The sequence below is a fragment of the Saimiri boliviensis genome, chromosome 10 (genome assembly GCF_048565385.1).
Source record: "Saimiri boliviensis isolate mSaiBol1 chromosome 10, mSaiBol1.pri, whole genome shotgun sequence".
Classification (NCBI taxonomy): domain Eukaryota; kingdom Metazoa; phylum Chordata; class Mammalia; order Primates; family Cebidae; genus Saimiri; species Saimiri boliviensis.
Window position 1 is genome coordinate 54,891,783 of NC_133458.1, and position 27,129 is coordinate 54,918,911.

Below are 27,129 nucleotides of genomic sequence, written 5' to 3' on the forward strand. Positions count from 1 at the left end.
AAACCTTGTACAACAGCCACTTTGGAAAACATTCTATTTGTTTAAATATATATTCTTCTTATAGCTGAGCAATACTACTCCTAGGTATCTACCCAAGAAAAACGAAAACATTAGCACACACAAACATTTGTATCCAAATGTTTATAACATGATTCATAAATATCAAAAAATGAAAACAAATGTCCATACACTAATGAATGGACACAAAAATGTAGTGTATCTATACAATGGAATACTATGCAGCCGTAAAAGAAACAAACGACTTACACCTACACTGGCACGGGTAACTCTCAACAGCATTAACCTAAGTAAAATATTATGTACTGTTTGAGACCACGTATGAAAATATTACAGACAGACAAAACTATTCAGAAAGCATATTAGTGGCTACCTGGGGCTTTGGGGGAACTCGGGATGATGGATAGTCTAAGGATTATGATTGTTGCACAACTATGTCATTTTAGCAACTTAGCATACACTTAACATTGGTGAATGTTTTGGTATATAAATTATACCACACGGTGTATGTAAAACAAATATCAGAAAACCAAGGTATTTTAAAGTAATACGTATGTATACCATCCCATCTATATTAAATATACTATATATATTCAGACACGTGCTAGTAGACTACAAACTTTCTGAGAATATACATACAAAACACATTGGCCTCTGGGAAAAAGGACTGAAAGTCTGGGATACGAGAAAATTACTTTCATTTTATACTTTTAGATATTATTTGCTTTAAAAAAGTTAAATCATGTACATTATTACTTTATAAATTAAAAACTCTAGTAAATAATTAAACACAACTGACCAACCATGGTGCTGATATAAGGACCCAGGCCTGCGACTCAGTTCTTGAGTCTGCTTATCTCAATGAGGCCATAGGTACTTCTGAGTAGCCTATAATAAGATAAAGTGAATTTCCTCACTTAAACATGGTGCTAGTTCTTATTAATTTCAGAGAGATGAGCGCAAATTGTGGGAATTAGGGGAAACTCGAGATTTTCGACTAGAAGTATTTAAAGCATCACAGCATACTGTATTTTGCTATATGCTAGCCAAAAAACAAAAGCAAGTCCTTCATCTGCAAACCCAACTTTGAATACTTGTGGAGTAAATGAGGGGCAGGGGAAAAGTGTGAATAGGGTAGCCTAGCTGATAGGCATGAAATAAATGTTTTCAGGAAAGTACAAATTACCATAATGCAAATTAGGGATGTCAAAGTACCTTTTTTTCTGCTATGTCATGATTTTAGAAGAAGCTGTATATGAAAAATGTGTCCAAATTTGTTTCTATGAATTATACAGTGGATACTGTACAGTGATTTTGTAATAGCATTTAATATCAAGAACTTGTTGCAAATATTTGATTTTCAATTGGACATTATGAAGATATGGCTATTTAATTAGGAATGTTTATTTTAATCTTAAATAATGGGAGAAATTAAAATATCCTGCCAACATTTAATTATCAGCATTCAAGTGCTATTTTGTTAACAATGCCTTGAGACAGTCAAATTTAAGATTGTTTTGCTATCATATAAATTTCCCTTTTAGTACAGAAACCTAAGACTTTATAGAGTGCTGCTCACAAATGCCTGGTATTTCCTGTCCATTTCCAGGCAACAAATCAACAATGTAATACTTCCTTGAAGGAAAAACAGAGAGGACCAAATAAATTCATAAAAGGTGCTTCTTTCTTTCAGCTTTGACTGCCTTCACTTGCATTTCAAACTGACAAGAGTTTCAGGCTGTTTTGAGTGCTTTAAATAGGCAACGTTTGTTACATGCGTGTTCTTCATGCATGAGTTCCTCACTGTACTGTTCCTTCTGACTCATCCATGCTGAAACTTCAGTGTTAATTTAGACTCAACAGACCTTTATTGATCAGCTGCTGGGCTACAGCACTACCACTGGGTTAGGTAGTATTATTATCCCATTGCAGCAGATGATGCGGCTGAGGCTCATTAACTTTCAGTGTCCTAAGTCCACAAATTGGCAAATTTGAAAACCAGGACTTAACCTGATCCCTTTCCTTTGCACTCTGTTTTTGAGTGTCCTCTTTATTTATGGCCCTTTCCCTCCCTTCTCTCTCCCGGTTCACTGGTCATCAAGAGCAAAGCAGCAGAGATGTGGAGAAGGGATCCTGTGCTTTACCCCATTTCCTTCCCCACACAGAAGGTAGAGGGGAAGAAACATCCAAGGCTCTAGCGCTTTACCACACTCTGCACTGTTGCTATTCCCATACTTCACCCAGGACACTCAGCCCAGAACTTCAGCCCTCACCCTGTTCTGTAACTTTCTTTTCAGGTCGTGGGAGGCAATATGGGTAATTGTTAACAGAGCAGTCCCTGTAGTAGCGGAAGTGTCCTGAACAACACCATTCCAGACTCTGAAAAGATGTTTCAACAGCAGGACAGCTCCCACAGCTCACACTGTTCTTGGTCTTTCTGACTGTGCTTGGGCTTGGTAGGGGTTGAATCAGCTTCCACCTGTTAGCCTGGAAACCTAAGCATAATTCAAAGCATTACTTCCATCGTAAAAGCATGTTTCTTAATTGAATTAATGGGAAACCAGTTTGAGTTCTCCACAACTGATACATGAATGAACTTTTGAAACACACAGTTGGGGATTTAATCTTTACCTTCCAACTTTCTATCAATATGTTTGTAAGACTGAAAGAACTATTATTGTGTTTAACACAAAATAGAAAAATACGTATTCTCAGAATTCAAAAACACAGCTTCCTTTAACTCATGTTTTTCTCTCTTTTTAAATTTTATTTTTTAAGGTATAATTTCATTGAACTCCAAGGAAATCCCCATTTTAACAATATTATTAAAGGATCCTACTACATTACCCACATATTTTATTGCTGAGCCAGTGTTTGTCTTACCTCCTCGATGGATAATCAAGGACGTTTCACTTCCAATGGGACAGTCCTTAAGTATATCCACTACTTCTGTATGGCTCAGGTTCTGTACATTCTGCTGGTTGATCTCAACAATGAGGTCACCTTCACACAGGCCAGGGCATCCCTGAATGTCAAGTATTTGTTTCACCCTCTGTCCTGTAGGACTGTCAGCAATAGTGAAGCCGAAGCCCTGGGCACCTTTCACAATGGTTAAGGTCATAAGTTCAGCTTGGGTGGCCCCAGATGAAGCCATAGACACATTGTCATCATGGACGGGCGGTGGATACGTGCCATCTAGCTGACCATCAGCTGGCATGGAGTGCAAAGAATGAGACGGCCGATCTGTTATATCAGGAACCGACTGTGAGGTCCGAGAAATGTATTCCAAATATGTTTCATAGTTATGTCTTCCATTGACCATCACTGGAGGCGGCCTCTCCATTATTGCGAGGGGTGGCACCATGCTGTTAGCAGGGTCTTCAGGATCAAAGGGCAAAGGGTAGCCACGACACAACACCAGGTTGACACTCTGACCGATAGGAACAGACTGGAAAAGTTTGACAACATCTGCGTGAGTGTGTCCGAGGACACAAACTTCATTAATATAGACAATGACATCACCTGGAAGAAAAAAAGAGATTGACAACATGAGGTAAGTTCAATTAACGTTGACACAGAGAAACGGAATTATTTATGAGACTAGAGAGAGATGATGTTTCTCAGTAAGCAGTGAGAAAATCAATTAGAATAATACTTAAAATTGTAGGTGACTCAAGGTTACAACAAGGCTGCCAACAAATATAATGATCAAATGCTTTAAAAAAAAAAAGCTATTTGGTTATTCTCGAAGTTCAGCAACAACTTCACATTCAGAAAAAAAGACTGAAAGAAAAGGTGATAGGAGTTTGTACCTTGAAGAAACAAACACATGCTCTGTGCTGCTTTTTTATCTTAATTTCCATCTTCAGTATAATTCAGTTAATAGAATTTTCAAACTATTGAGACGTAGTGGTCATGGAGATGAAAAAGCCATCTAGCCGACCGTCAGCCAGGGGTTTGTGTGTGTGTGTGTGTGTGTGTGTGTGTATTTGCATAAGTTAAATCAATTGCCTTTTTCCTTTTTTATGGAAGAGAAAAATATTTGCCCATTTATGTTTTTCCATCTATAGCAGGTAATTACAAAGCTTCCATGCATATGTGAGCAAACGTTAAGAATTCAGGTTTTGGGATTAGGGAGGTGGGTTCACATCTTGGCTCTACTACTTAACAGATACGTGATACTGAGTGAGTTACTTACCTGCTTTGAGCAACAGTTCCTCCTTTGTGAAGTCATGAGAATGAAATGACATAATGTAGGAAAAGTACTTGGCATAGTGTCTGATGTGCAGTGCTCAATAAATGTGGACTATTATTAATATGACTGTTAGGATGGAGGAGATTTGGGACCCTTGGTTTCAAACAGAAAGCTGCCATAGCTCATCCTCTGATCTTTGATAAACTAATATTTCTGGTGATCATTTTCAATAAAGGCATTTGTCCTTTCTCCCAAATGAATTATCACAGATTTTCAGAGGTCTACTGGTTAGAAGCTAAGTTTCTGATTAGAAATGCCCTGAATACAAATTATTCACTATAAAATATATTCAGAGAAACATTTTTTTCCTGCTTAAAATGCAGAAAATCATGGCTGTTTGAGATAAATGTTTTAAAAAATTTCAATTATGTATGAATAACAATTTTATTTTTGGAGAACTATTTTATCATGGACTGGTATTTTTATCTTCACAAACCATAATACTTGAAAATTGAACTTGCAAATTGAGATTGTGCCTGACTATGCTGAAGAGTATAGTAGGGATGAAAAGACATGTTTTCACAGACTGTCAAATAAGCAACTCAACAGACATCCGTTTATCAGAATAATTCCGGAATGGGAGCTACAAATGGCTAGGGATTCCATTCTGAGACATCTTTGCCCATCAAGCTTGCAAACATAAAAAATGAAAAACAGAGTTGAATTTTTAGAGTTGAATACTTTTCCGGTCTTTTGTAGGTGTATAACATAAAATAAATAAAACAACGAACAGCACTGTTTTAATTAACAGTCCCTTTTCCCAAATGTTAGGAAATTGTTTGAAAGTGCTAAAGATTGACAAAGGCCAAACAGACATTTTCAGGGATCCAGTTTAGGTCTGCCTCTAGAAAACGTCACAACCTATGTTGATTGATCAGATGGAACTTTACCTTTCCATAATGTCTATCAGAGAGGGTACTGATAGGATGGCTGAAACATGGGTCCAGGGCTCAGAACTGAATTGGAGTGGACATTCCCTTTCTCCTATTATAATTCCTCATCAGACTGTGGCAGCTGGAGATGCTTTGGGCATCCTTTTCAATTGATTCTGTTCATCTGAGTATCCCAGACAAGTGTCTGATTCAGATAGATTATTTTTTCTCCTCCTGTTTCTTTTAGTTTTAATGTTATATTTTCTACCTTTAAAAGGTTGAAAGAACAAATACCTGTATATTAGCATCCAACTTAATGATTAGAACACTGCTCATATTAGTTTAATCCCCTTAGCTAGCACCTCTCCCCACACTTGTGTTCCTTTACAGCCCTTTCCAAGGTAACGATTGCCCTCCTTGAAGTTTGTTATTTACATATACTTTATAGTTTGTCATATCTATGTGTCCATAAAAAAAGTATCTCTAAATAGTATCCAATCCCTAAATAATCTTTAGAAACTATTTTATATATTTTAAGCATTTTGTAAATGGTATATATTTTAATATTCTGTAATTTTCTTTCTGATATTTATCCGTTTTGATACTTGTACCTCTAGTTCATTAATTTTCACTTCAGTATAGTATTTATTGATGGCTATATTACTACTCAGTAACATTCATCCATTCTTCCGTTAATGGACACTGGAGTTATGACAAATTTTTGGTTATTGAAAATAACTCTGCTGTGAACCCCTGCTGGCACAGACCATGTGCATCTTCGGCTTTGTTAGATAATGGCAAATGAGTGATAAAAGAGGTCATAACAATTTACACTCCCATCAGTAGTGTGTTGAAATTTTCATTGCTCTACATCTGACACAGTACTTGGTATTATGCTCAGACTTTACTAATCTAATGAGTGTGATGATAGTTTTGATTTGCATTTTCCAGATTGCCAGTGAGGGTGAGCATCTTTTGATGTTTATTGGCCATTTGGATTTTCTCCTGGGTATGCTTCATTTCCTCAATCTTTCTATTCAGTGGTTTTTTTTTTTTTTTTAAACTCATTGACTGTTTTTGATGTCTACCTTCATTCTTGGTCCAACATTCTCCATAGGTTTGGGAGGCTGCAAAGATAGTAGAGATCACGTGGGATATGAGGTCAAAAGACTTTGGTCCGAGTTCTAGTTTCGTCATTTATTACTTGTATAACTTGCCCAAACTGGCTTAAATCCTCCATGACTCAGATTCTTTAGAAGTAAAGATGAACAATAGTAATAGCAACTTACTGTTCTATGGGAAATAATGAATGAGATCATACAAGTGAAAGGGTTTCTAAGCTGTAAATTATTATGCATAAGATGATTGCTGTAACAGTAATGAGTATTAATCCTTCATTATATTCTTCTATAAAATCAGGACAGTCCTATCAAGATATTCCCGCCACAGTTATGGTCAAGGATGACTTGAGTGTGATTGTGGAAATGATGGGTTTTTGAATGGCCAAGAAAAAATCAGAAAGGTAACAAATGCCACTCCCTCTAAGGCTCTCCCTAACTGTAATGACTGTTAACAGACTTCTGAGTCACCAAGCATGCTCTCTTCTTCCCTCTGCTCTGCCAAAATTTCATAAGAAAGAACTAAGGGTTACGTTGAAAGCTTTCAGTGTTCCCTGACAGGTCTAAAGAGTAGTTGTTTGGATTACAGTGATTAATGTTACCTATTTTTGAGTTTTAATGTGATCTTGCTATTTAGAAACAGAGTGAGAACTATCTGTGTTTCTTAGACCACCTTTTACAATTTATGGATATTTTCCACTCACAGCAGTTTTTCCAGTCATCAAGCAAGTGATGAAGAATCCTGCAACAGTATCTTTATGAAGATACATAGATGATTTCTGAATATAAAAGATGAGTGGCCAGTTATCACAGGATAAAACTATATAACAACTTGACAGTACTCAACTGCCCACTTAAAAAAAAATATATAGATGTCTAGATAATGAGTCATACCCCAAACTCTTATAGATGGGGATGTCTGCTAACACTTGCTTGCTCAGATAGAACTGATTGAGTAGAATATTTATAGACTGTTTTTGTTTTATTTTATTTTATTTTTTTGAGACGGAGTTTTGCTCTTGTTACCCAGGCTGGAGTGCAATGGTGCGATCTCGGCTCACCACAACCTCCGCCTCCTGGGTTCAGGCAATTCTCCTGCCTCAGCCTCCTGAGTAGCTGGGATCACAGGCATGCGCCACCATGCCCAGCTAATTTTTGTATTTTTAGTAGAGACGGGGTTTCACCATGTTAACCAGGATGGTCTCGATCTCTTGACCTTGTGATCCACCCGTCTCGGCCTTCCAAAGTGCTGGGATTACAGGCGTGAGCCACCGTGCCCGGCTGTTTTTGTAGGAATGTCATTTACATGTCATCAAAGAAAAATATAAGACACCTGGTATATGTCATCTGACAGTGCCATGCCAAGTCCTCAGACAGACTGGGTTTAAGAGCACAGAAAGGGACGTCATCAGGAATTCTGGCCCTGGCTCTGGCTCTAACCTGTTGGGCTACTTAAGAGGGAGAATTGGAAGAGTCACTTGATCTCCCCATCTCTCAATTTTTTCTTTTTAAAAATGGGAATAAAAATATCTTCTCCATTTCCTCTTTTGCAGAGCTAGTGTGAAAATGAGATCATCCTTGTGAAAATACTTTTAATTTTACCAAATTTTTTCTCCATAAAAATAAAAAGATACATTTCTTTTGAAAGCTAAGCATATATTTTCATTACTATGTTGCTGCAAAGGTTATTTTGTTTCCTAAATGACAATTCACTTCAGGCCATATTTAGGTTAGTTTTAGGGCTACTGACCTCAAGCCTATTGGTCAGATTGGGTGTGAGTGATGACTTGGGTGTTCCAAAGGTCCAGTCTCAAAAACCCGATTGCCAATTATGGAATTTCAAAGTGCCAGTGAGGGAGAGTGAGTTTCATGAAGCAGGAGCTTTAAAACTGCTGTCCTGTATGAAAAAATGTCCTAAAATAATTTTTTCTTTCTTAGTCATGGGAATCAAAAGACAGAATAAGATACCTCATCATTTTGGATAAAATAGGGCACTCTACATAAAGCATTGCTTTAATTAGAATTATTTTTATATCTCTTTCCTCTACCCCCGCATTCTTTGAGTCACTGTGGCCTACAGAATCTTCCTTTTCAGCATCTCTCACTTACTACTCCCTGTCTGCCTGCCTTAAACACCACCTTGGACCAGACTAGAATAATTTACTTCCTAGCCAATTCTCATTTTATAGTCTATTAAGTTCAAACTACTCGACCTCTTGATCAGTGGTTTAAGTCTTTCCAACTTATCTTTGTCTTCATCATCCAGTAAGTTATTCTTGTGAAGCTGGTATCTTTACTACTCACAAACTGTTAGTTGCCTCTAATGAAATTTGGCTATCCTTTTACCCTTAAGTGCACTTTCTTTCTATGTATGAATTCATGCCTACTAATTCATTTCCTTCCTCACTTCTTCAAAGGTATCTGCTATCACTCCTGACATTGCTCCTATCTCATGTCTGTGGCTTGCAAATGCATCTCAGACTTTGCTCCTTAGCGGGAGTTCTACCCGTTCTAAGATTTCTCTACACTGTATACAGAGTATCATTACTATGTTGAGAATTATTCAGGCATTTCAGATAGATTCTCACTGAATAAAGGAAAGATTTAGAGGATATCAAAAAAGATTTTGGAGCTAAATGTACTACCTCCAGTTTAGTGTTTCTAACTTCTGTTTTTGCCAAGTTATCCAGATTTTTGATAAAAAATAAAAATAAAAAAATAAAAACCTGATTATTCCCATCCTACCAGTTACATGAAGTCTACATTAAAAATTATTTTTAAAGGTTTCAGTTAATAAGATTCGAGCAAGCTTTACTTTCTGCTGCTTATGTTAATTTGTGTTTTAAATCATAATACAGAATTTTATTATAATATTGTACATACATTGAGTCTACAACCCCCACAAACATATAATAAATCCTGACATGTACTTTTGGGGTGTGCTACTCACCATATCAATTAAATGGAAAATAACTGCTCTTGATACAATTTATTCTTCAAAGTGGGTATGTCATACCAGTAGAGTTGAAGTTGGGTCTCCTTTAAAATAATTTGAAGCAGTTTCTAAAATCGCCAGATGGTCTCCTTAGAGTGACAGTTATAAAAACAGCTATCAGTTGGAGAAGAATTTCATTTTGGAGGTTCTGGACCTTATCATGGTTCTACTGACTTTACACATCAGTCTTGCCGGTAGTATTATACATACCCGTCAAATTAGGTATTAATAGAAATACAAAAACAAACACATAGGTGTGAAAGGTGTAACAGATGGTATAAAATTCCTTCATTAGAATAGCTTTTTAAAATTCTTATGTGCTACTTTATAAATGACACCGTGAATAAAAATAAGGTGAATTAAGCTGTAGCGCTAAAGTAAGGTTCAGACAATGTCTTCCTTAGTAGTTTTCTGTATAGTATTGGCCCAAATGTGGCTTGATGGCTGCAAAGCACTAGATACTGCCTTCTACCTTTTCCCTATCAATTCATCTTCCATACCATACATTCTGATGTCCTCTTTACTTAACATCCTTTAGTGCCTGCTCATAGAGACAGAGTTAAGTCCAAACTTTCTAGCATGACATATGAGGCTCTAGCAGGGCACTGATTTACAAGTCAGGGGGTTTATGTTCTTATGCCAGGTATGACGACAACTGTGGCATCAACACTTTCTGGGTCTTATTCCTCACTTACTCATTAATTTATTCAGCAAAGACTTACACGTATTCAATTACTACTGGGAGCTAGGCATCATGTTATAAAGAGAGGATTGAACCAGATGATCTTGAAAGTATTTACTTTAAAATTCGAAGACAAATGACTTTAGATTCTAGCTCTTAAATAACTTTTATTTTTTAAAATTTCAACTTTTAAATTTCAGATTCAGGGGCTACATATGTAGGTTTCCTACACGGATATACTGTGTGAAGCTGAGGTTTATGGGTATACTGTGTGAAGCTGAGGTCTGGGGTTTGACTGATCCCATCACTCAGGTAGTAAGCAGAGTGCCCAAAAGAAATTTTTTTCAATCCTACTCCCTTTTCTCTTTCCCTTGTCTAGTATTCCCAGTGTCTATTGTTGCCGTCTATGTCCACAAATATCCAGTGTTTGGCTCCCACTTACAAGTGAGAACATGAGGTGTTTGGTTTTCTGTTCTTGTCAATTATAATCTCCGGCTGCATCCATGTTGCTGTAATGAACATTTTTTAAATGTTTGTGATATTCCATGGTGTATATGTACCACATTTTCTTTATCCAATCCACCACTGATGGGCACCTAGGATGATTCCACATCTGTGCTATTGTGAATAACACTGTGATGAACATATGAGGGCATGTGTCTTTTTGGCAGAATGATTTATTTTCTTTTGAATATATACTTAATAATGGGATTTAGACAGTGTTTCAACCGATTTTTTCCTTTCTTTTTTCTGCTACCACTACCAGAGATCAGACTCTTACCATCTATTATATGAACTTCTGCAGTAGTCCCTTAGCTGGGCTTCCTGATGTCATAGAGGGATGACTAGGGAAACAGCAGAGACAAGCCCACTATATGGCATAACCAAGTGAGCATGTATGGTCATGGAGTTCCCAAGTCTCGCCCTATTTTGACCTCCAGGAATACATAAGACATTGCTAAATCTCTACTACTGGTCAGGATTGGCTCAGGAGTCAGGAGGGTGTGAATATTCATCATATTCTCCATATCCAGTGATCGCAAAGCACTAGATATTGCCTTCTACCTGCTTCCCTGTCAACTCATCTTCCATACCATACACTCTGATGCCCTTTTCATTTAAGATCTTTAAGTCCCACTCACAGAGACAGAGTTCAGTCCAAACTTTCTAGCATAACGTATGAGGCTCTCGGTTCACATTTTTATCATCTCCTGCGTTTTCCAACCTACTCTATGCTTCGGTTGGCCCCAGCTTCAGGCCATGCCCCCAATACCATATTTTCATTCCAGTCTCTGTGCTTCTGTTACTGCCTCTCCCCTTGCATTGCCCCCACTAACAAGCCGCTAGTTTACCCTTCAAGGCCAGCTTCACCTTTTGAACCAGCTCTCTGACTACCTCCTTTAGCTAGATGTTAGTTACTTCTTCCTGTGTGTCACTCTTCCTGACAGCATGATTCTTCAATCCATTTAACCACACTAACAGCACTACCATTTTAATATACTTAATACTTCTCTGGCGTTTACAAACTCCGTCTTACCTAATCCTTACAAAACCCATAGAATATAACCATTGTTATCTGTACTTGATTCATGGGAAACTGAACCTAGGAGAAGTAACTTCTCTGAAGTCACATTGGTAATTAGGTTTGATTGAGGAAGGCTATCTAAGACTTCAACACAAATGCTAAGAATTTCAAGCAGTCCAGGACATACTTTGACTTGAGGACTCTTCTGTGTCCCTCAGCTTATTACCGGTCAGAATGCTGGATGAAATATCTTTAATGCCTGAATGTGAAAATTGAGAAATGAACTGCAGTATTGTTTTGATTAGCTAAGTTAATGGAGGGAGGCAGTGAAGCAGATAATTGCAAACAGGGGAATCGGGGAATCCATTGCAGTTGCTAGGTCCCTTTTCTGCAGTCCTCCAAAATAAGCAGCTTGGAACAGAGCTTAGAGAATGCTGGGGTAGGGGGTGACTGGGCATTGTAACCCACACAACTTACAACCATCACAAAACATAAGCTCTAGTATAAATTGTTCCCATAGTTGTGTGATCTTGGGCAAAGTATTTAATTTTTCTTGGTCTAATTTCTTTTCATGTAAAATGTAGAAGTCAGAAAAGGCAACTTCTAAGATGCAGCTTTAAGAATTCCTACATCTAGTGAGAATGTGGAAAGCTCTCCTACTGAACTTGTATAAGGCACTGGGAAATTTCAGTGGTGCAGTTAAAGACTTAAGTGATAAGCCTCTTGGGGCTTACCTTGAAGTTCTCTGATTTTCTACAAAAGCAGCCCGTGACTGCAACACTCTTATCTATAGGCAGAAGGATACTAAGATGTTGGAGTAGCCACTTACTTCTCAAAAGAATGAATTTTTTTTTTTTTTTTTTTTTTTTTTTTTTTAATGAGACGGAGTTTCGCTCTTGTTACCCAGGCTGGAGTGCAATGGCGCAATCTTGGCTCACTGCAATCTCCGCCTCCTGGGTTCAGGCAATTCTCCTGCCTTAGCCTCCTGAGTAGCTGGGATTACAGGCACACACCACCATGCCCAGCTGATTTTTTGTATTTTTAGTAGAGGCAAGGTTTCACCATGTTGACCAGGATGGTCTCCATCTCTTGACCTCGTGATCCACCCGCCTCAGCCTCCCAAAGTGCTGGGATTACAGGCGTGAGCCACCACGCCTGGCCCATGAAAGACTTCTTAATCACATTTGGTAATTTCATCTGTGTGACCCAGTGCAGATGCTTAATTAAAAACTTGTTTTTTTTTTTTCCCAAAAAATTATGCTTATTAAAGCACACACCCAACAATTACTCCCTACCAGATTTTAATTAGTCCAACGATGTATTTACATTTCCTTTGTGTTTGGCATTGAGTGGTAAGATAGATTTAAATACTTGCATTTTACTTTGTTGAAAAGGAAACAGAAAATACATTCTAAGAGAATCTAAGGCACTGATTATTTGCTGATCTGGCAAAGACGAAACAGCACTTCAAATTAAAAACTGTAAGTAAAGCCACAAAAAAGAAAGCATGAAAGACTGTTGCTTGCAAAGCCCCCCAAAGCAGTGGCTTTCTAAATAGCTGGCTCACGCTGGAAATTCGATAGCATAAAATGGTCAGTGAATCTGTCATTTCTCAAAAGAATGTAGTGAATTTTAAACAAAAAATAACAAATATTTTATCAGAGGGATTATGTAAACGAAAAGTAGGTTACTAGAAAAGAACCCAAAAGATTTTCAAGAGGAAATCTTAAAACCCTGAAAGTCTATGAGAGCAAGATAAGAATGTGTTATAGTGTTCCCCTGTGCTCTCCTGTGTGTTATGGACACACTGTGGACTCAACCACACATTAACCAACCCCCACTCCAAAAACCAAGACTCTGGTTACAAAAATGCCTTGCAAGAAAGACTCATCATTTTATGTGAACATTAAGCAACATGCATGCTTATTTTCAAACAGCTGTGATTGTATTCTTGAACAAGCATGATCCGTTTTTGCACAAATGGCTCCTAGAGGCCAGCGTGGCACGACCTGCCACCATCTTTTGATCTTATTCCAACACAGTGTAGCAAGTGGCTATCAAACCTCCCCTGAAATGAGAGGACAGCTGGCTGGGGTGCAGCTGGGAACTATCTCTGGTCACACTTTTCAACAGTTTATTCTATTCCACCCACAACTGTCAATAGCCTGCAGTTCTGACTGAGCAAGAAAAATGAATAACAAGGAGAAAGAAAGTGAAAGGGATGAAAAAGGATGGATGCATCCATTTCATTTCAAACTGCTACCTCTTGCCAAATGGTTGAAGGGGTTTTGTAATTGTGTGTGTATTTATTACCTGACCTATGCATCAACATACACTTTTAAGACAGAGCAGTGTTTATTTTTTTTATTTATGGAGACAAGGTTTCACTGTCACCCAAACTGAAGCATAGTGGTACTATCCCGGCTCACTGCAGTCTTGACCTCCAGGGTTCAACTGATCCTCCCACCTCAGCTCCCCAAGGAGCTAGGACTATAGGACTACTCATGCCACCATGCCTGGCTAATTTTTGTATATTTTGGTAGAGATGGAGGCTTTGTCATATTGCCCAGGCTGGTCTTGAACTCCTGGATCAAGCAATCTGCCCACCATGGCCTACCAAAGTTGTGGGATTGCAGTCATGAGCCAACACACCTGGCCAGAGCACTGTTTTTATCCAGGGAAAAGTAGAATTTTGTTTTTGATAATATAAAATTGATGTAGAAGAGGGGCAAAATTCCCTCCTTTTTGTATTTTGAGACAGAGTCTTGCTTTGTCGCCCAGGCTGGAGTGCAGTGGCATGATCTTGGCTCACTGCAACCTCCTACTCCCAGTTTCAAGCAGTTCTCCTGCCTCAGCCTCCTAATTGTGATTACAGGCGCATGCCACCATGCCTGGCTAATTTTTGTATTTTTAGTAGAGACGGGGTTTCACCATGTTGGCCAGGCCGGTCTTGAACTCCTGACCTCGTGATCTGCCCACTTCAGCCTCCTAAAGTGCTGGAATTACAGGCGTGAGCCACCATGCCTGGCCAAAAACCACTCTTTCATGACTCCAACTTCAGACAATGTTGTGAGAATTTGCTTTCTTGAACTGCTTTTGAAAAAAGGTATTGTTTGCTGTACTGTGAGCTGGTGCTGGTCCTGAATACCCACCCTGGGATGCGTACTTGGGGAGCGGCTTGGTCAGAGAAGTGTTCACCCCTAGGTCTCTATCACCCTCCATGGTAAATCTGGAAAGTGTTCTGATTAGTGCTTCAACTGCAAGCCAATCAGCATGCCTTAACTGGTAGCATAATATATTCTATTATGTTGATCTACTCCTTTACTCCCTTCATTTGTGAGAAATTACAGGGCCCCTGCTGCCTTGCTGAAATGAGGGCTGCCAGAATATTTCTCCCATATGGATTTTAGAAGTGGTGCAGCATTAAGTTAGTGAGCTTCATAAAATGGCTGGCAGAAAGAATAAATGTGCCGTGCTAAAAATGTGACTGTGTGCCGCATACACATGGGTTCAGGGTTTGACGAGAGAGCCCTTCTAACTTGTTAAAAGGGAAATAGATTTGACAGATGTGCATCTTCACTGATGGACTTTGATTGTTCAAACTTGGACCCTTTTATTTCCAATTTCAGTTTCAGAAAGAGCAATATTTTATACAAGTATCAAGGAGTCAGCCTGTTCATTGGGCCATATACACCAAGGATTGCCAATTAAAACTCCCTCAAACACATGGCAAAAAGGAAGAACAAAATTTGTCTTGGCTGCACTGAAATTTTGGAATCCAGAGAAAGATAGTTATTATCTCTCTGATTTATGTGAAGAGAAAGGGAAAGCAATATGGTCCCTTATTTTATCAGACATCTAGGACTTCCTCCATAGGGTATATACTCATCACTACCCTCTCCATGTTAGACACCACACACAGAGTCTTAAAGGGATGAAGAACGTCACTAGCCTAGGAGTTTCAGGAAATATAAAGCAATTTCACTGCAGACAATGGAAAATTATTTTATTCTCAGACACGACAGACAAATGGCACAGAGAAAAACAATCTCATCCCCTGCTGCTTCTGATGTTACAATTATTATACGATACAGAAGCTGATTCGAATAAGTTAGCAGAGAGTCATCACCAAAGATTTTAAGTTGCCCCCTCCGTCTAGCTACTACTATTGAACATGTATCTATGTAAATATACATGCGGATAGATCCACAGCTTAATATGTTAATTTGCTCATTTATGTGTTACATTTTCCATCCCAGCAAAATACAGTTAACAGAGTCAGAAACAATGACAATTTCTTGCATTTCAAACTAACTCTAGTATGATTTTTATAATTGTAGCATTAGCACTTTATTTTATATCATGTTCCTTCAAATCATTGTAAAATGCAAAAACCACAACCATGTGCTGGCATATTAATCAATTGAAAAGCCAAATTCTAGATAGTTTCAATTTGATACTTTTTTGGTTTAGATAATGCAAAGCAGCTAATTAGATCCTTTCTACTGAATAAATATATGGTTGGAGATCAGAAGAAATGGCTAAACTGACTACTATGTGCTAAGAACAATAACTGTATTCCAAGAAGCCAGTCAAGCATTCCAGAGACTTCATTTCATTTTAAATCGTGAAGTAGCGTAATGAAGAATATATTGTTCCCATTTCATAGAAGAGGCAACTGTGGCTTAGAGGAGCCAAGTCCCACAATTACAAGTGACTGAGCTGCCATATCCCTACTGTTTGGGGGTTACATTCAGCCTTGTCTTCCATCTATGTGGATGTTTGTTTAGATAAGCTTATAACATTTCAGGATTTATAAGCTTATAAAATTTCACATCATCTATTTATTTGGCATTCCTTAAGACAGACTAGAGTTAATCACTTGAAATTTTGTTGACCTAATTTCACATTTGACTGCTTGAACTGAATAGTATTACATAATGTAAACATAGATGATATTTTATCTTGACATAACAGCCTTGTTTTCATTCACAAATTGTGGCCCATAGGAGGAATCACTCAGTGACAGAATTATCTATATTTGAATGGGCTAGTCAGCCTGCCCAAGTCCTAAAGCAAATCAAAACGAAACAAAAAATTCCAAGCCTACCAAACAGGACCACTGGGGAGGTAACTTTGAGGTCATAAATATCTAGTATGTACAATCAAGAAAACAGTGGAAATGATTTTAAGATATTTTATGACATGCTGAAGCTTTGAAAATCTTCTTTTAGTCTTTCATGAATTCTAAAAGGTAGAAGGATTATTAGTATTGGGACTGCATATACCAGTTGAGTGATAGCTGGTTGGATAATCTTAATGAAAATAATGGACTGGAATATGGGAAGGAGAGTTAACCCTTTACCTAACTGTAAAGGAATAAGTTTTCTTAGGTCTAGAACACATGAAACAGATACATAATATCTTTTTGTACACTGTATTTTCAGTTTTAGTTACACAGACAAGCTAACTTTTCTACATAAACAGTAATCAGTGACTGTTGAGGGCATGTGATTGTTGACCTTTGCATTTTGAATTCTACTCATGAAACTGACAGAGAAAGCATACAGTAGTATTTCATCTCCCTAATTACTGGTCCAGGGAGGCAAGAGATCTAAGGAGTTAGTCAATGAATAATATAAAGATACAGTCAGCAGATCATAAATATTTATTGCTATATCAAAAGTCTGCTAGTCAATCTTTCAATAATTCCTTCGGCATAAAATACTTGAGTCAAGATATTGGAAAAATATTAATTAAAATTCAGACTTAGTTCTGAAAGGACAGGAAATAGAAACTGTACCAAATATTTTCTGCTGTCAAATGTTTTTCATTTTTTGTCTTAGTTACATTTTCCCTATGGGTTTGACTGCAGGTTCTTACATTTATTCACCTATGAAACATGCAGTTATCATTTTAAATGTGGCAATGCATCTACTTAGTGGAGAGAGATTAGAGCTAAGAGGCAGAATTTTATTTTTTTCCCAAAGTCAAAGGGAATATTGACATAAACTTCAGTGTTTATTTCACTTAAGTATTTTTCTTTGTTCAGCCAAAAGTTTCTTATAAACTCTTTCCTAAATTTTTTTAAATCAGGAAGTGTTCATGCATAACAATTTACTAACAATAGCTGATTAACAGTCAATTGAATTAATATAGGTAAAAGAAAATTGTAGTTATATCTTTTATGTCATATGTATATGAAATATACAATATCATCTTTATTTTCAGTATCTTACAAGCCAAAGACATATTTAAAATGTTAACCTGGTTATCTGTGAGAATAATAATAACACTGGTGTGCATGAAAATTCATGGTAGAGGAGAAGAAGGTAAATTATGATATGTACTTGGTAAAATCTAGTGGAAGAGGAGGAGGCTTGTTAACATTGAGGGGAGGGGCTAGTGATACAATTTTGGAGTTATTGGTATAGAGACATAGGTTCTAAGCTTTCACTTCCAGACTTCTTTTGTTATTTCTTTCAGCATTCCATATTTAAAATGATTTTCCAATCTCAATCTTATTAATTAGTTCTTTTATTTTTACTAATTTAACTACCATTTGTAGTTTCCTTTTTAAAAAATTTTATTATACTTTAAGTTCTGGGATACATGTGCAGAACATTCAGGTTTGTTACACAGGTATACACGTGCCATGGTGGTTTTGCTGCACCCATTAACCCATCATCTACATTAGGCATTTCTCCTAATGCTATCCCTTCCCCTAGCCTCCCTACCCCATAGCAGGTCCTGGTATGTGATGTTCTCCATCCTGTGTTCATATGTTCTCAAGTTTGAATCCCACTTATGAGTGAGAACATGCAGTGTTTGGTTTTTTGTTCCTATTAGTTTACTGAGAATGATGGTTTCCAGCTTCATCCATGTCCCTGCAAAGGACGCGAACTCATCAGGCTGCATAGTATTCCATGATATATATGGGCCACATTTTCTTTAGTCTATCATTGATGGGCATTTGGGTTGGTTCCAAGTCTTTGCTATTGTGAACGATGATGCTATAAACATATGTGTTCATGTGACTTTTATTTATAATCTTTTGGGTATATATCCAGTAATGAGATTGCTGGGTCAAATGGCATTTCTGGTTCTAGATCCTTGAGGAATCACCGTACTGTCTTCTGCAATGGTTGAACTAATTTACCCTCCCACCAACGGTGTAAAAGTGTTCCTATTTCTCCGCATCCTCTCCAGCATCTGTTGTTTCCTAACTTTTTAATGATTGTCATTCTAACTGATTTGCATTTCTCTAATGACCAGTGATGAGCTTTTCTCATATGTTTGTTGGCCACATAAATGTCTTCTTTTGAGAAGTGTCTGTTCATATCCTTTGCCCACTTTTTGAGGAGGTTGTTTTTTTCTTGTAAATTTGTTTAAGTTGCTTGTAGATTCTGGATATTGAGCCCTTTGCCCAATGGATAGATTGCAAAAATGTTCTCCCATTCTCTAGGTTGCCTGTTCAATCTGAAGAGAATTTCTTTTTCTGTGGAGAAGCTCTTTAGCTTAGTTAGGTCCCATTTGTCAATTTTGGCTTTTCTGCCATTGCTTTTGGTATTTTAGTCATGAAGTCTTTGCCTATGCCTGTGTCCTGAATGGTATTGCCTAGGTTTTTTTTCTAGGGTTTTTATGGTTTTAGAGCTTACGTTTAAGTCTTTAATCCATCTTGAATTAATTTTTGTATACGGTGTAAGGAAGGGGTCCAGTTTCAGTTTTCTGCATATGGCTAGCCAGTTTTCCCAACCCTATTTATTTTTTAACCACTCAATGAATTTTTTTTATTATTATTATACTTTAAATTCTGGGGTACCTGTGCAGACATGCAGGTTTGTTACAGAGGTATACATGTGCTATGGTGGTTTGCTGCATCCATCACTCCGTCATTGACATTAGGTATTTCTCCTAATGATATCCCTCCCCAACTCCTGATATCTCAACCCTAGTCTCCCACCCCTGACAGGTCCTGGTGTGTGATGTTCCCCTCCCTGTGTCCATGTGTTCTTATTGTTCAACACACACTTATGAGTGAGAACATGTGGTGTTTGGTTGTCTGTTCTTGTGTCAGTTTGCTGAGAATGATGGTTTTCAGCTTTATCCATGTCCCTGCAAAGGACACGAACCCATCCCTATTTATGGCTGCACAGTATTCCATGGTATATATGTGCCACATTTTCTTTATCCAGTCTATCATTGATGGGCATTTGGGTTGGTTTCAAGCCTTCGCTATTGTGAACAGTGCTGCAGTAAACATATGTGTGCATGTGTTTTTAAAATAGAATGATTTATAATCCTTTGGGTATATACCCAGTTATGGGACTGCCAGATCAAATGGTATTTCTAGTTCTAGAATTGCCACACTGTTTTCCACATTGGTTGACTAACTTACACTCCCATCAACAGTGTAAAAACGTTCGTGTTTCTCCACATCCTCTCCAGCATTTGTTGTCTCCTGATTTTTTAATGATCGCCATTCTAACTGGAGTGAGATGGTATCTTACTGTGGTTTTGATTTGCATTTCTGTAATGACCAGTGACGATGAGCTTTCTTTCATATGTCTGCTGGCTGCATAAATGTCTTCTTTTGAGAAGAGTCTGCTCATATCTGTTGCCCTCTTTTTGATGGGATTTTTTTTCTTGTAAATTTAAGTTCTTTGTAGATTCTGGATATTAGCCCTTTGTCAGATGCACAGATTACAATATTTTTCCCCATTCTGTTGGTTGCCAGTTCACTCTAATGATGATTTTTTGTTTGTTTTTGTTTTTTCCACTGTGCAGAAACTCTTAAGTTTAATTAGATCCCATTTGTCTATTTTGGCTTTTTTTGCCATTGCTTTTACTGTTTTAGTCATGAAGTCCTTGCCCATGCCTATGTCCTGATGTTATTGCCTAGGTTTCCTTCTAGGGTTTTTATGGTGTTAGACCTTATGTTTAAATCTGTAATCCAGAAGGGATCCAGTTTCAGCTTTCTACATATGACTAGCCAGTTTTCCCAACACCATTTATTAAATAGAGAATCCTTTCCCCATTGCTTGTTTTTGTCAGGTTTGCCAAAGATCGGATGATTTGTAGATGTGTGGTGCTATTTCTGAGGCCTCTGTTTTGCTTATAGTATAGTATAGTATAGCCTTGTAGTATAGTTTAAAGTCACGTAGTGTGATGCCTCTAGTTTTATTTTTTTCTGCTTAGGATTGTCTTGGCTATGCAGGCTCTATTTGGGTTCCATATGAAGTTTAAGGTGTTTTTTTTCCAATTCTGTGAAGAAAGTCAATGGTAGCTTGATGGGGATAGCAATGAATCTATAAATTACTTTGGCCAGTATGGCCATTTTCACAATATTGATTCTTCCTAAACATGAGCATGGAATGTTTTTCCGTCTGTTTGTGTCCTCTTCGTTCCTTGAGCAGTGGTTTGCAGTTCTCCTTGAAGAGGTCCTTCACATCCCTTGTTAGTTGTATTCCTAGGTATTTTATTCTCTTGGTAGCAATTGTAAATGGGAGTTCACTAATGATTTGTCTCTCTGTCTGTTATTGGTGTATAGGAATGCTTGTGATTTTTGCACATTGATTTTGTATCCTGAGACTTAGCTGAAGTTGCTTATTACCGTATGAAGATTTTGGGCGGAGACAGGGGTCTTCTAAATATACAATCATGTCATCTACAAATAGAGATAATTCAACTTCCTGTTTTCCTAACTGAATATTCTTTCTTTTTCTTGCCTGATTGCCCTGGCTAGAACTTCTAATAGTATATTGAACATGAGCGGTGACAGACGGCATCCTTGTCTTGTGCCAGTTTCCAAAGGAAATGCTTCTAGTTTTTGCCCATTCAGTATGATATTGGCTGTGGGTTTGTCATAAATAGCTCTTATTATTTTGAGATACGTTCCATCAATACCTAGTTTATTGGGAGTTTTTAGCATAAAGCACTGTTGAATTTTGTTGAAGGCCTTCTCTGTATCTACTGAAATAATCGTGTGCTTTCTGTTTTTGGTTTTGTTTATGTGATGGATATGTTTATAGATTTGCGTATGTTGAACCAGCCTTGCATCCCAGGGATGAGTCTGACTTGATCATGATGGATAAGCTTTTGGATGTGCTGTTGCATTCAGTTTGCCAGTATTTTATTGAGGATTTTTGCATCAATGTTCATCATGGATATTGGCCTAAACTTTTCTTTTTTAGTTGTGTCTCTGCCAGGTTTTGGTATCAAGATGACGTTGGTATGAAATGAGTTAGGGAGGATTCCCTCTTTTTGTATTGTTTAAAATAGTTTCAGAAGGAATGGGACTAGCTCCTCTTTGTACGTCTGGTAGAATTCAGCTGAGAATCTATCTGGTCCTGGACTAGTTTTGGTTGGTAGGCTATTAATTGCTGCCTCAGTTTCAGTCCTTGTTATTTGTCTATTCAGGGATTCAACTTCTTCCTGGTTTAGTCTTGGGAGGGTGTAAGTGTCCAGGAATTTATCAGTTTCTTCTAGATTTACTGGTTTATGTGCATAGAGGTATTTGCAGTAATCTCTGATGGTAGTTTGTATTTCTGTGGAATTGATGGTGATATCCCCTTTATCATTTTTTATTGCATCTATTTGATTCTTCTCTCTTTTCTTCTTTATTAGTCTGGGTAGCATTCTATCCATTTTGTTGATCTTTTCAAAAAACCAGCTCCTGGATTTTTGAAAGGTTTTTTTTGTGTCTCTATCTCCTACAGTTCCTCTCTGATTTTGGTTATTTCTTGTCTTCTGGTAGCTTTTGAATTTGTTTGATCTTGCTCCTCTAGTTCTTTTAATCGTGACATTAGGGCATCAATTTTAGATGTTTCCTCATTTCTCTTGCTGCCATTTAGTGCTATAAGTTTCCCTCTAGACACTGCTTTCAGTGTGTCCCAGAGATTATGGTATGTTGTGTCTTTGTTCTAATTGGTTTTAAAGAACCTATTTATTTTTGCCTTCATTTCATTATTTATCTAGCAGTCATTCAAGAGCAGGTTGTTCAGTTTCTGTGTAGTTGTGCAATTTTGAGTGAGTTTCTTAATTCTGAGTTCTAATCTGATTGCACTGTGGTCTGAGAGGCTGTTATGATTTCCATTCTTTTGCATTTGCTGAGGTGTGTTTTACTTCTGATTATGTGGTCAATTTTAGAATCAGTGTGATGTGGTGCTGAGAAGAATGTATATTCTGTGGATTTGGGGTGGAGACGATTTCTGTAGATGTCTATTAGGTCCACTTGGTCCAGATGTGAGTTTAAGTTCTGGATATCCTTGTTAAATTTCTGTCATGTTTATCTAATATTGACAGTGGGTGTTATTATTGTGTTGGAGTCTCAGTCTGTCTGTAGGTCATTAAGAACTTGCTTTATGTATCTGGGCGTTCCTGTATTGGGTGCATACATATTTAGGATAGTTACCTTTTCTTGTTTCATTGATCCCTTTACCATCATGTAATGCCCTTGTCTCTTTTGATCGTTGTTGGTTTAAAGTCCATTATATCAGAGACTGGGATTGCAACCCCTGCTTTTTTTGATTTCCATTTGCTTGGTAAATATTCCTCCTCCATCCCATTATTTTGAGCCTGTGTGTGCCTTTACATGTGATTTGGGTCTCCTGAATACAGCATACCGATGGGTCTTGACTGTATCCAATTTGCCAGTCTGTGTTTTTTGATTGGTGCATTTAGCCCATTTACATTTAAGGTTAATATTGTTATATATGCATTTGATCCTGCCATTTTGATTCTAGCTGGTTGTTTGGCCCTTGAGTTGGTGCAGTTTCTTCTGAGTGTCGATGGTCTTTATAATTTGGTACCATTTTGTGGTGGCTGGTACCAGTTGTTCCTTTCCATGTTTACTGCTTCCTTCAGGATCTCTTTTTTTTTTTTTTTTAATTGCATTTTATGTTTTGGAGTACATGTGAAGAACATGCAAGATTGTTGCATAGGTACACACATGGCAGTGTGGTTTTCTGCCTTCCGTCCCCTCGCCTGTATCTGTCATTTCTCCCCATGGGATCTCTTCCCACCTCCCCACCCCCCTGTCCCTCCCCCATTTCCCCCCAACGGACCCCAGTGTGTAGTGCTCCCCTCCCTGTGTCCATGTGTTGTCATTGTTCAACACCCACCTATGAGTGAGAACATGCAATGTCTGATTTTCTGCTCTTGTGTCAGTTTGCTGAGAATGATGGTTTCCAGGTTCATCCATGTCCCTACAAAGGACGTGAACTCATCGTTTTTGATGGCTGCATAATATTCCATGGTGTATATGTACCACATTTTCCCTATCCAGTCTATCATCGTTGGGCATTTGGGTTGGTTCCAGGTCTTTGCTATTGTAAACAGTGCTGCAATGAACATTCGTGTGCATGTGTCCTTATAGAATGATTTATAATCCTTTGGATATATACCCAGTAATGGGATTGCTGGGTCAAATGGGATTTCTATTTTTAGGTCATTGAGGAATCGCCACACTGTCTTCCACAATGGTTGAATTAATTTACACTCCCACCAACAGTGTAAAAGTGTTCCTATTTCTCCACATCCTCTCCAGCATCTGTTGTTTCCAGATTTTTTAATGATTGCCATTCTAACTGGTGTGAGATGGTATCTCAATGTGGTTTTGATTTGCATTTCTCTAATGACCAATGATGATGAGCATTTTTTCATGTTTGTTGGCCTCCAGTATGTCTTTTGTAAAGTATCTGTTCATATCCTTCGCCCATTTTTGAATGGGCTTGTTTGTTTTTTTCTCGTAGATCTGTTTTAGTTCTTTGTAAATTCTGGATATCAGCCCCTTGTCAGATCAGTAGACTGAAAAAATTTTTTCCCATTCTGTTGGTTGCCGATTCACTCTACTGACTGTTTCTTCTGCTGTGCAGAAGCTGTGGAGTTTGATTAGGTCCCATTTGTCTATTTTGGCTTTCATTGCCGTTGCTTTTTGGTGTTGGGAAAACTGGCTAGTCACGTGCAGAAAGCCAGAAACAGGACCCCTTCCTGACACCTTACAGCAAAATTAACTCCAGATGGATTAAAGACTTAAACATCAGGATCTCTTTTAAGGCAGGCCTGGTGGTGACAAAATCTCTCAGCAGTTGCATGTCCAAAAAGGATTTTATTTCTCCTTCACTTGTGTGAAGCTTAGTTTGGATGGATATGAAATTCTCAGTTGAAAATTCTTTTCTTTAAGGATGTGGAATATTGGTCCCCACTCTCTTCTGGCTTGTAGGGTTTCTGCCAAGAGATCCACAGTGAGTCTGATGGCCTTCCCTTTGTGGGTAATGCGACCTTTCTCTCTGGCTGCCCTTAGCATTTTTTCCTTCATTTCAACCCTGGTGAATCTGATGATTATGTGCCTTGGGGTTGCTCTTCTTGAGGAATATCTTTGGTATTCTCTGTATTTCCTGAATTTGAATGTTGGCCTATCTTACTAGGGTGGAGAAGTTCTCCTGGATAATATCCTGAAGATTGTTTTCCAACTTGGATTCATTCTCCCCGTCACTTTCAGGTACACCTATGAAACGTAGATTTGGTCTTTTCACATTATCCCATATTTCTTGGAGGTTTTTCTTTTCTTTTCACTCCTTTTTCTCTAATCTTGCCTTGTCACTTTATTTCATTGAGTCGATCCTGAATCTCTGATATCCTTTCTTCTGCTTGACTCAGCTTTTGAAACTTGTGTATGCTTCATGAAGTTCTCATGCTGTGTTTTTCAGCCCTATCAAGTCATTTATGTTCTTCTCTACATTGGTTATTCTAGTTAGCATTTGGTGTAATCTTTTTTCAAGGTTCTTAGTTTCCTCGCATTGGGTTAGGACATGTTCCTTTAGCTCGGAGAAGTTTGTTATTACTCACCTTCTGAAGCCTGCTTCTGTCAATCTGTCAAAGTCATTCTCCATCCAGTTTTGTTCCCTTGATGGTGAGGAGTTGTGATCCCTTGGAGGAGAAGGGGTGTTCTTGTTTTTCAGCCTTTTTGCGCAGGTATCTTCCCAGCTTCGTGGATTTATCTGTCTTTTGTGTTTGGAGTTGGTGACTTTTGGATGGGGTCTCTGAGTGGACATCCTTTCTGTTGGATGTTGAAACTCTTTCTTTCTGTTTGTTAATTTTCCTTCTAACAGTCAGGCCCCTCTGTTGCAGGTCTGCTGGAGTTTGCTGGAGGTCCACTTCAGACCCTGCTTGCCTGGGAATCACCCGCAAGGGCTGCAGAACAGCAGAGATTGCTGCCTGTTACTTCCTCTGGAAGCCTCCTCCAAGAAGGGTACCTGTCAGATGCCAGACAGAGCTCTTCTATATGAGGTATCTCCTAGTAAGGATACATAAGGGTTAGGGAGCCACTTGAGCAGGCAGTCTGTCCCTTATCAGAGCTCAAGCACTGTGCTGGGAGATCCATTGCTCCCTTCAGAGCTGCCAGGTAGGGATGTTTAAGTCTGCTGAAGCTGAACCCACAACCTCCCATTTTCCCAGGAGCTCTGTCCCAGGAAGGTGAGGGCTTTAGTTATAAGTCCCTGAGGGGCTGCTGCCTTTTTTCAGAGATGCCCTGCTCACTAAGACTGTGTGGTGTCATTCTGCCTTCAGAGGCCTTGATGAACTGCCATGGCCTCCACCAGTTGCTGTGTAAACTTCTCAGTGACTTTGTTTACACACGTGAGGTTAAAATCGCCTACTTGAGCCTCAGCAATGATGGACACCCCTCCCCCAACTGAGCTTAAACATCCCTGGTTGAGATAAGACTGCTGTGCTGGCTGAGATTATTTCAAGCCAGTGGATCTTGGCTTGCTCGTCTTTGTGGGGGTGGGACCACAGGGATCACTTGGCTCCCTGGCTTCAGCCCCCTTTTTCAGGGGAGTGACTGGTTCTGTCTTGCTGGCATTCCAGATACTACTGGGGTATGGGGAAAAAAAATACTGTGGCTAAAATGGCCACAGTATTTCCAGTTTTATGCTGGAAATCTGGGGTGCTAGTGGTGTAGGCTCTGGAGGGAATCTCCTGGTCTGTGCGTTGTGAAGGCTGTGGGAAAAGTGCAGTATCTGAGTCAGAGTGCCAGAGTGTCTGGAAAAGTCCTTAATTGCTTTGCTTGGCTAGTAAAGGGAGTTTTCTGACCCCTTGTACTTCCCTGGTGAGGAGATGCCCAACCCTGCTTCTGCTTGCCTCCTAGGGCTGCACCCACTGTCTGTCCAGTCCCAGTGAGATGAACCTGGTACCTCAGTTGGAAATGTGGAGATCACGCAACTTCTGTGTTGTTCTCACTGGGAACTGTGGTTTGAGGTGTTACTATTTGGCTATCTTAGTGGAACTGCTAACACCATTTATTAAATAGGGAATCCTTTCCCCATTGCTTGTTTTTGTCAGGTTTGTCAAAGATCCAATGGTTGTAGATGTGTGGTGTTATTTTTGAGGCCTCTGTTCTGTTCCATTGTTCTGTATATGTTTTCTAGTTAGTACCATGCTGTTTTGGTTATTTTAGCCTTGTAGTAGTTTGAAGTCAGGTAGCACGATGCTTTCAGCTTTGTTTTTTTTTGCTTAGGATTGTCTTGGCTATACAGGCTCTTTTTTGTTCTGTATGAAATTTAAAGTAGTTTTTTCTAATTCTGTGTGGAAAGTCAGTGGTAGCTTGATGGGAATATCATTAATTATATAAATTATTTTGGGCAGTATGGCCATGTTCATGATA

The 27,129-nt window shown here is 38.5% G+C and overlaps 1 protein-coding gene across 12 annotated transcripts in view; it reads right to left on the reverse strand.

Annotated features, from left to right (window-relative positions):
- Positions 1-27,129, reverse strand: part of MAGI2 (membrane associated guanylate kinase, WW and PDZ domain containing 2) — a 1,426,516-nt gene that overhangs the window by 239,192 nt on the left and 1,160,195 nt on the right. For all 12 annotated transcript variants that reach the window (XM_039472765.2, XM_039472764.2, XM_074379315.1 and 9 more), the window contains one exon: positions 2,902-3,540. In XM_039472765.2, the coding sequence (XP_039328699.1) occupies positions 2,902-3,540 (639 nt within the window). The remainder of the gene's footprint in view (positions 1-2,901; positions 3,541-27,129) is intronic.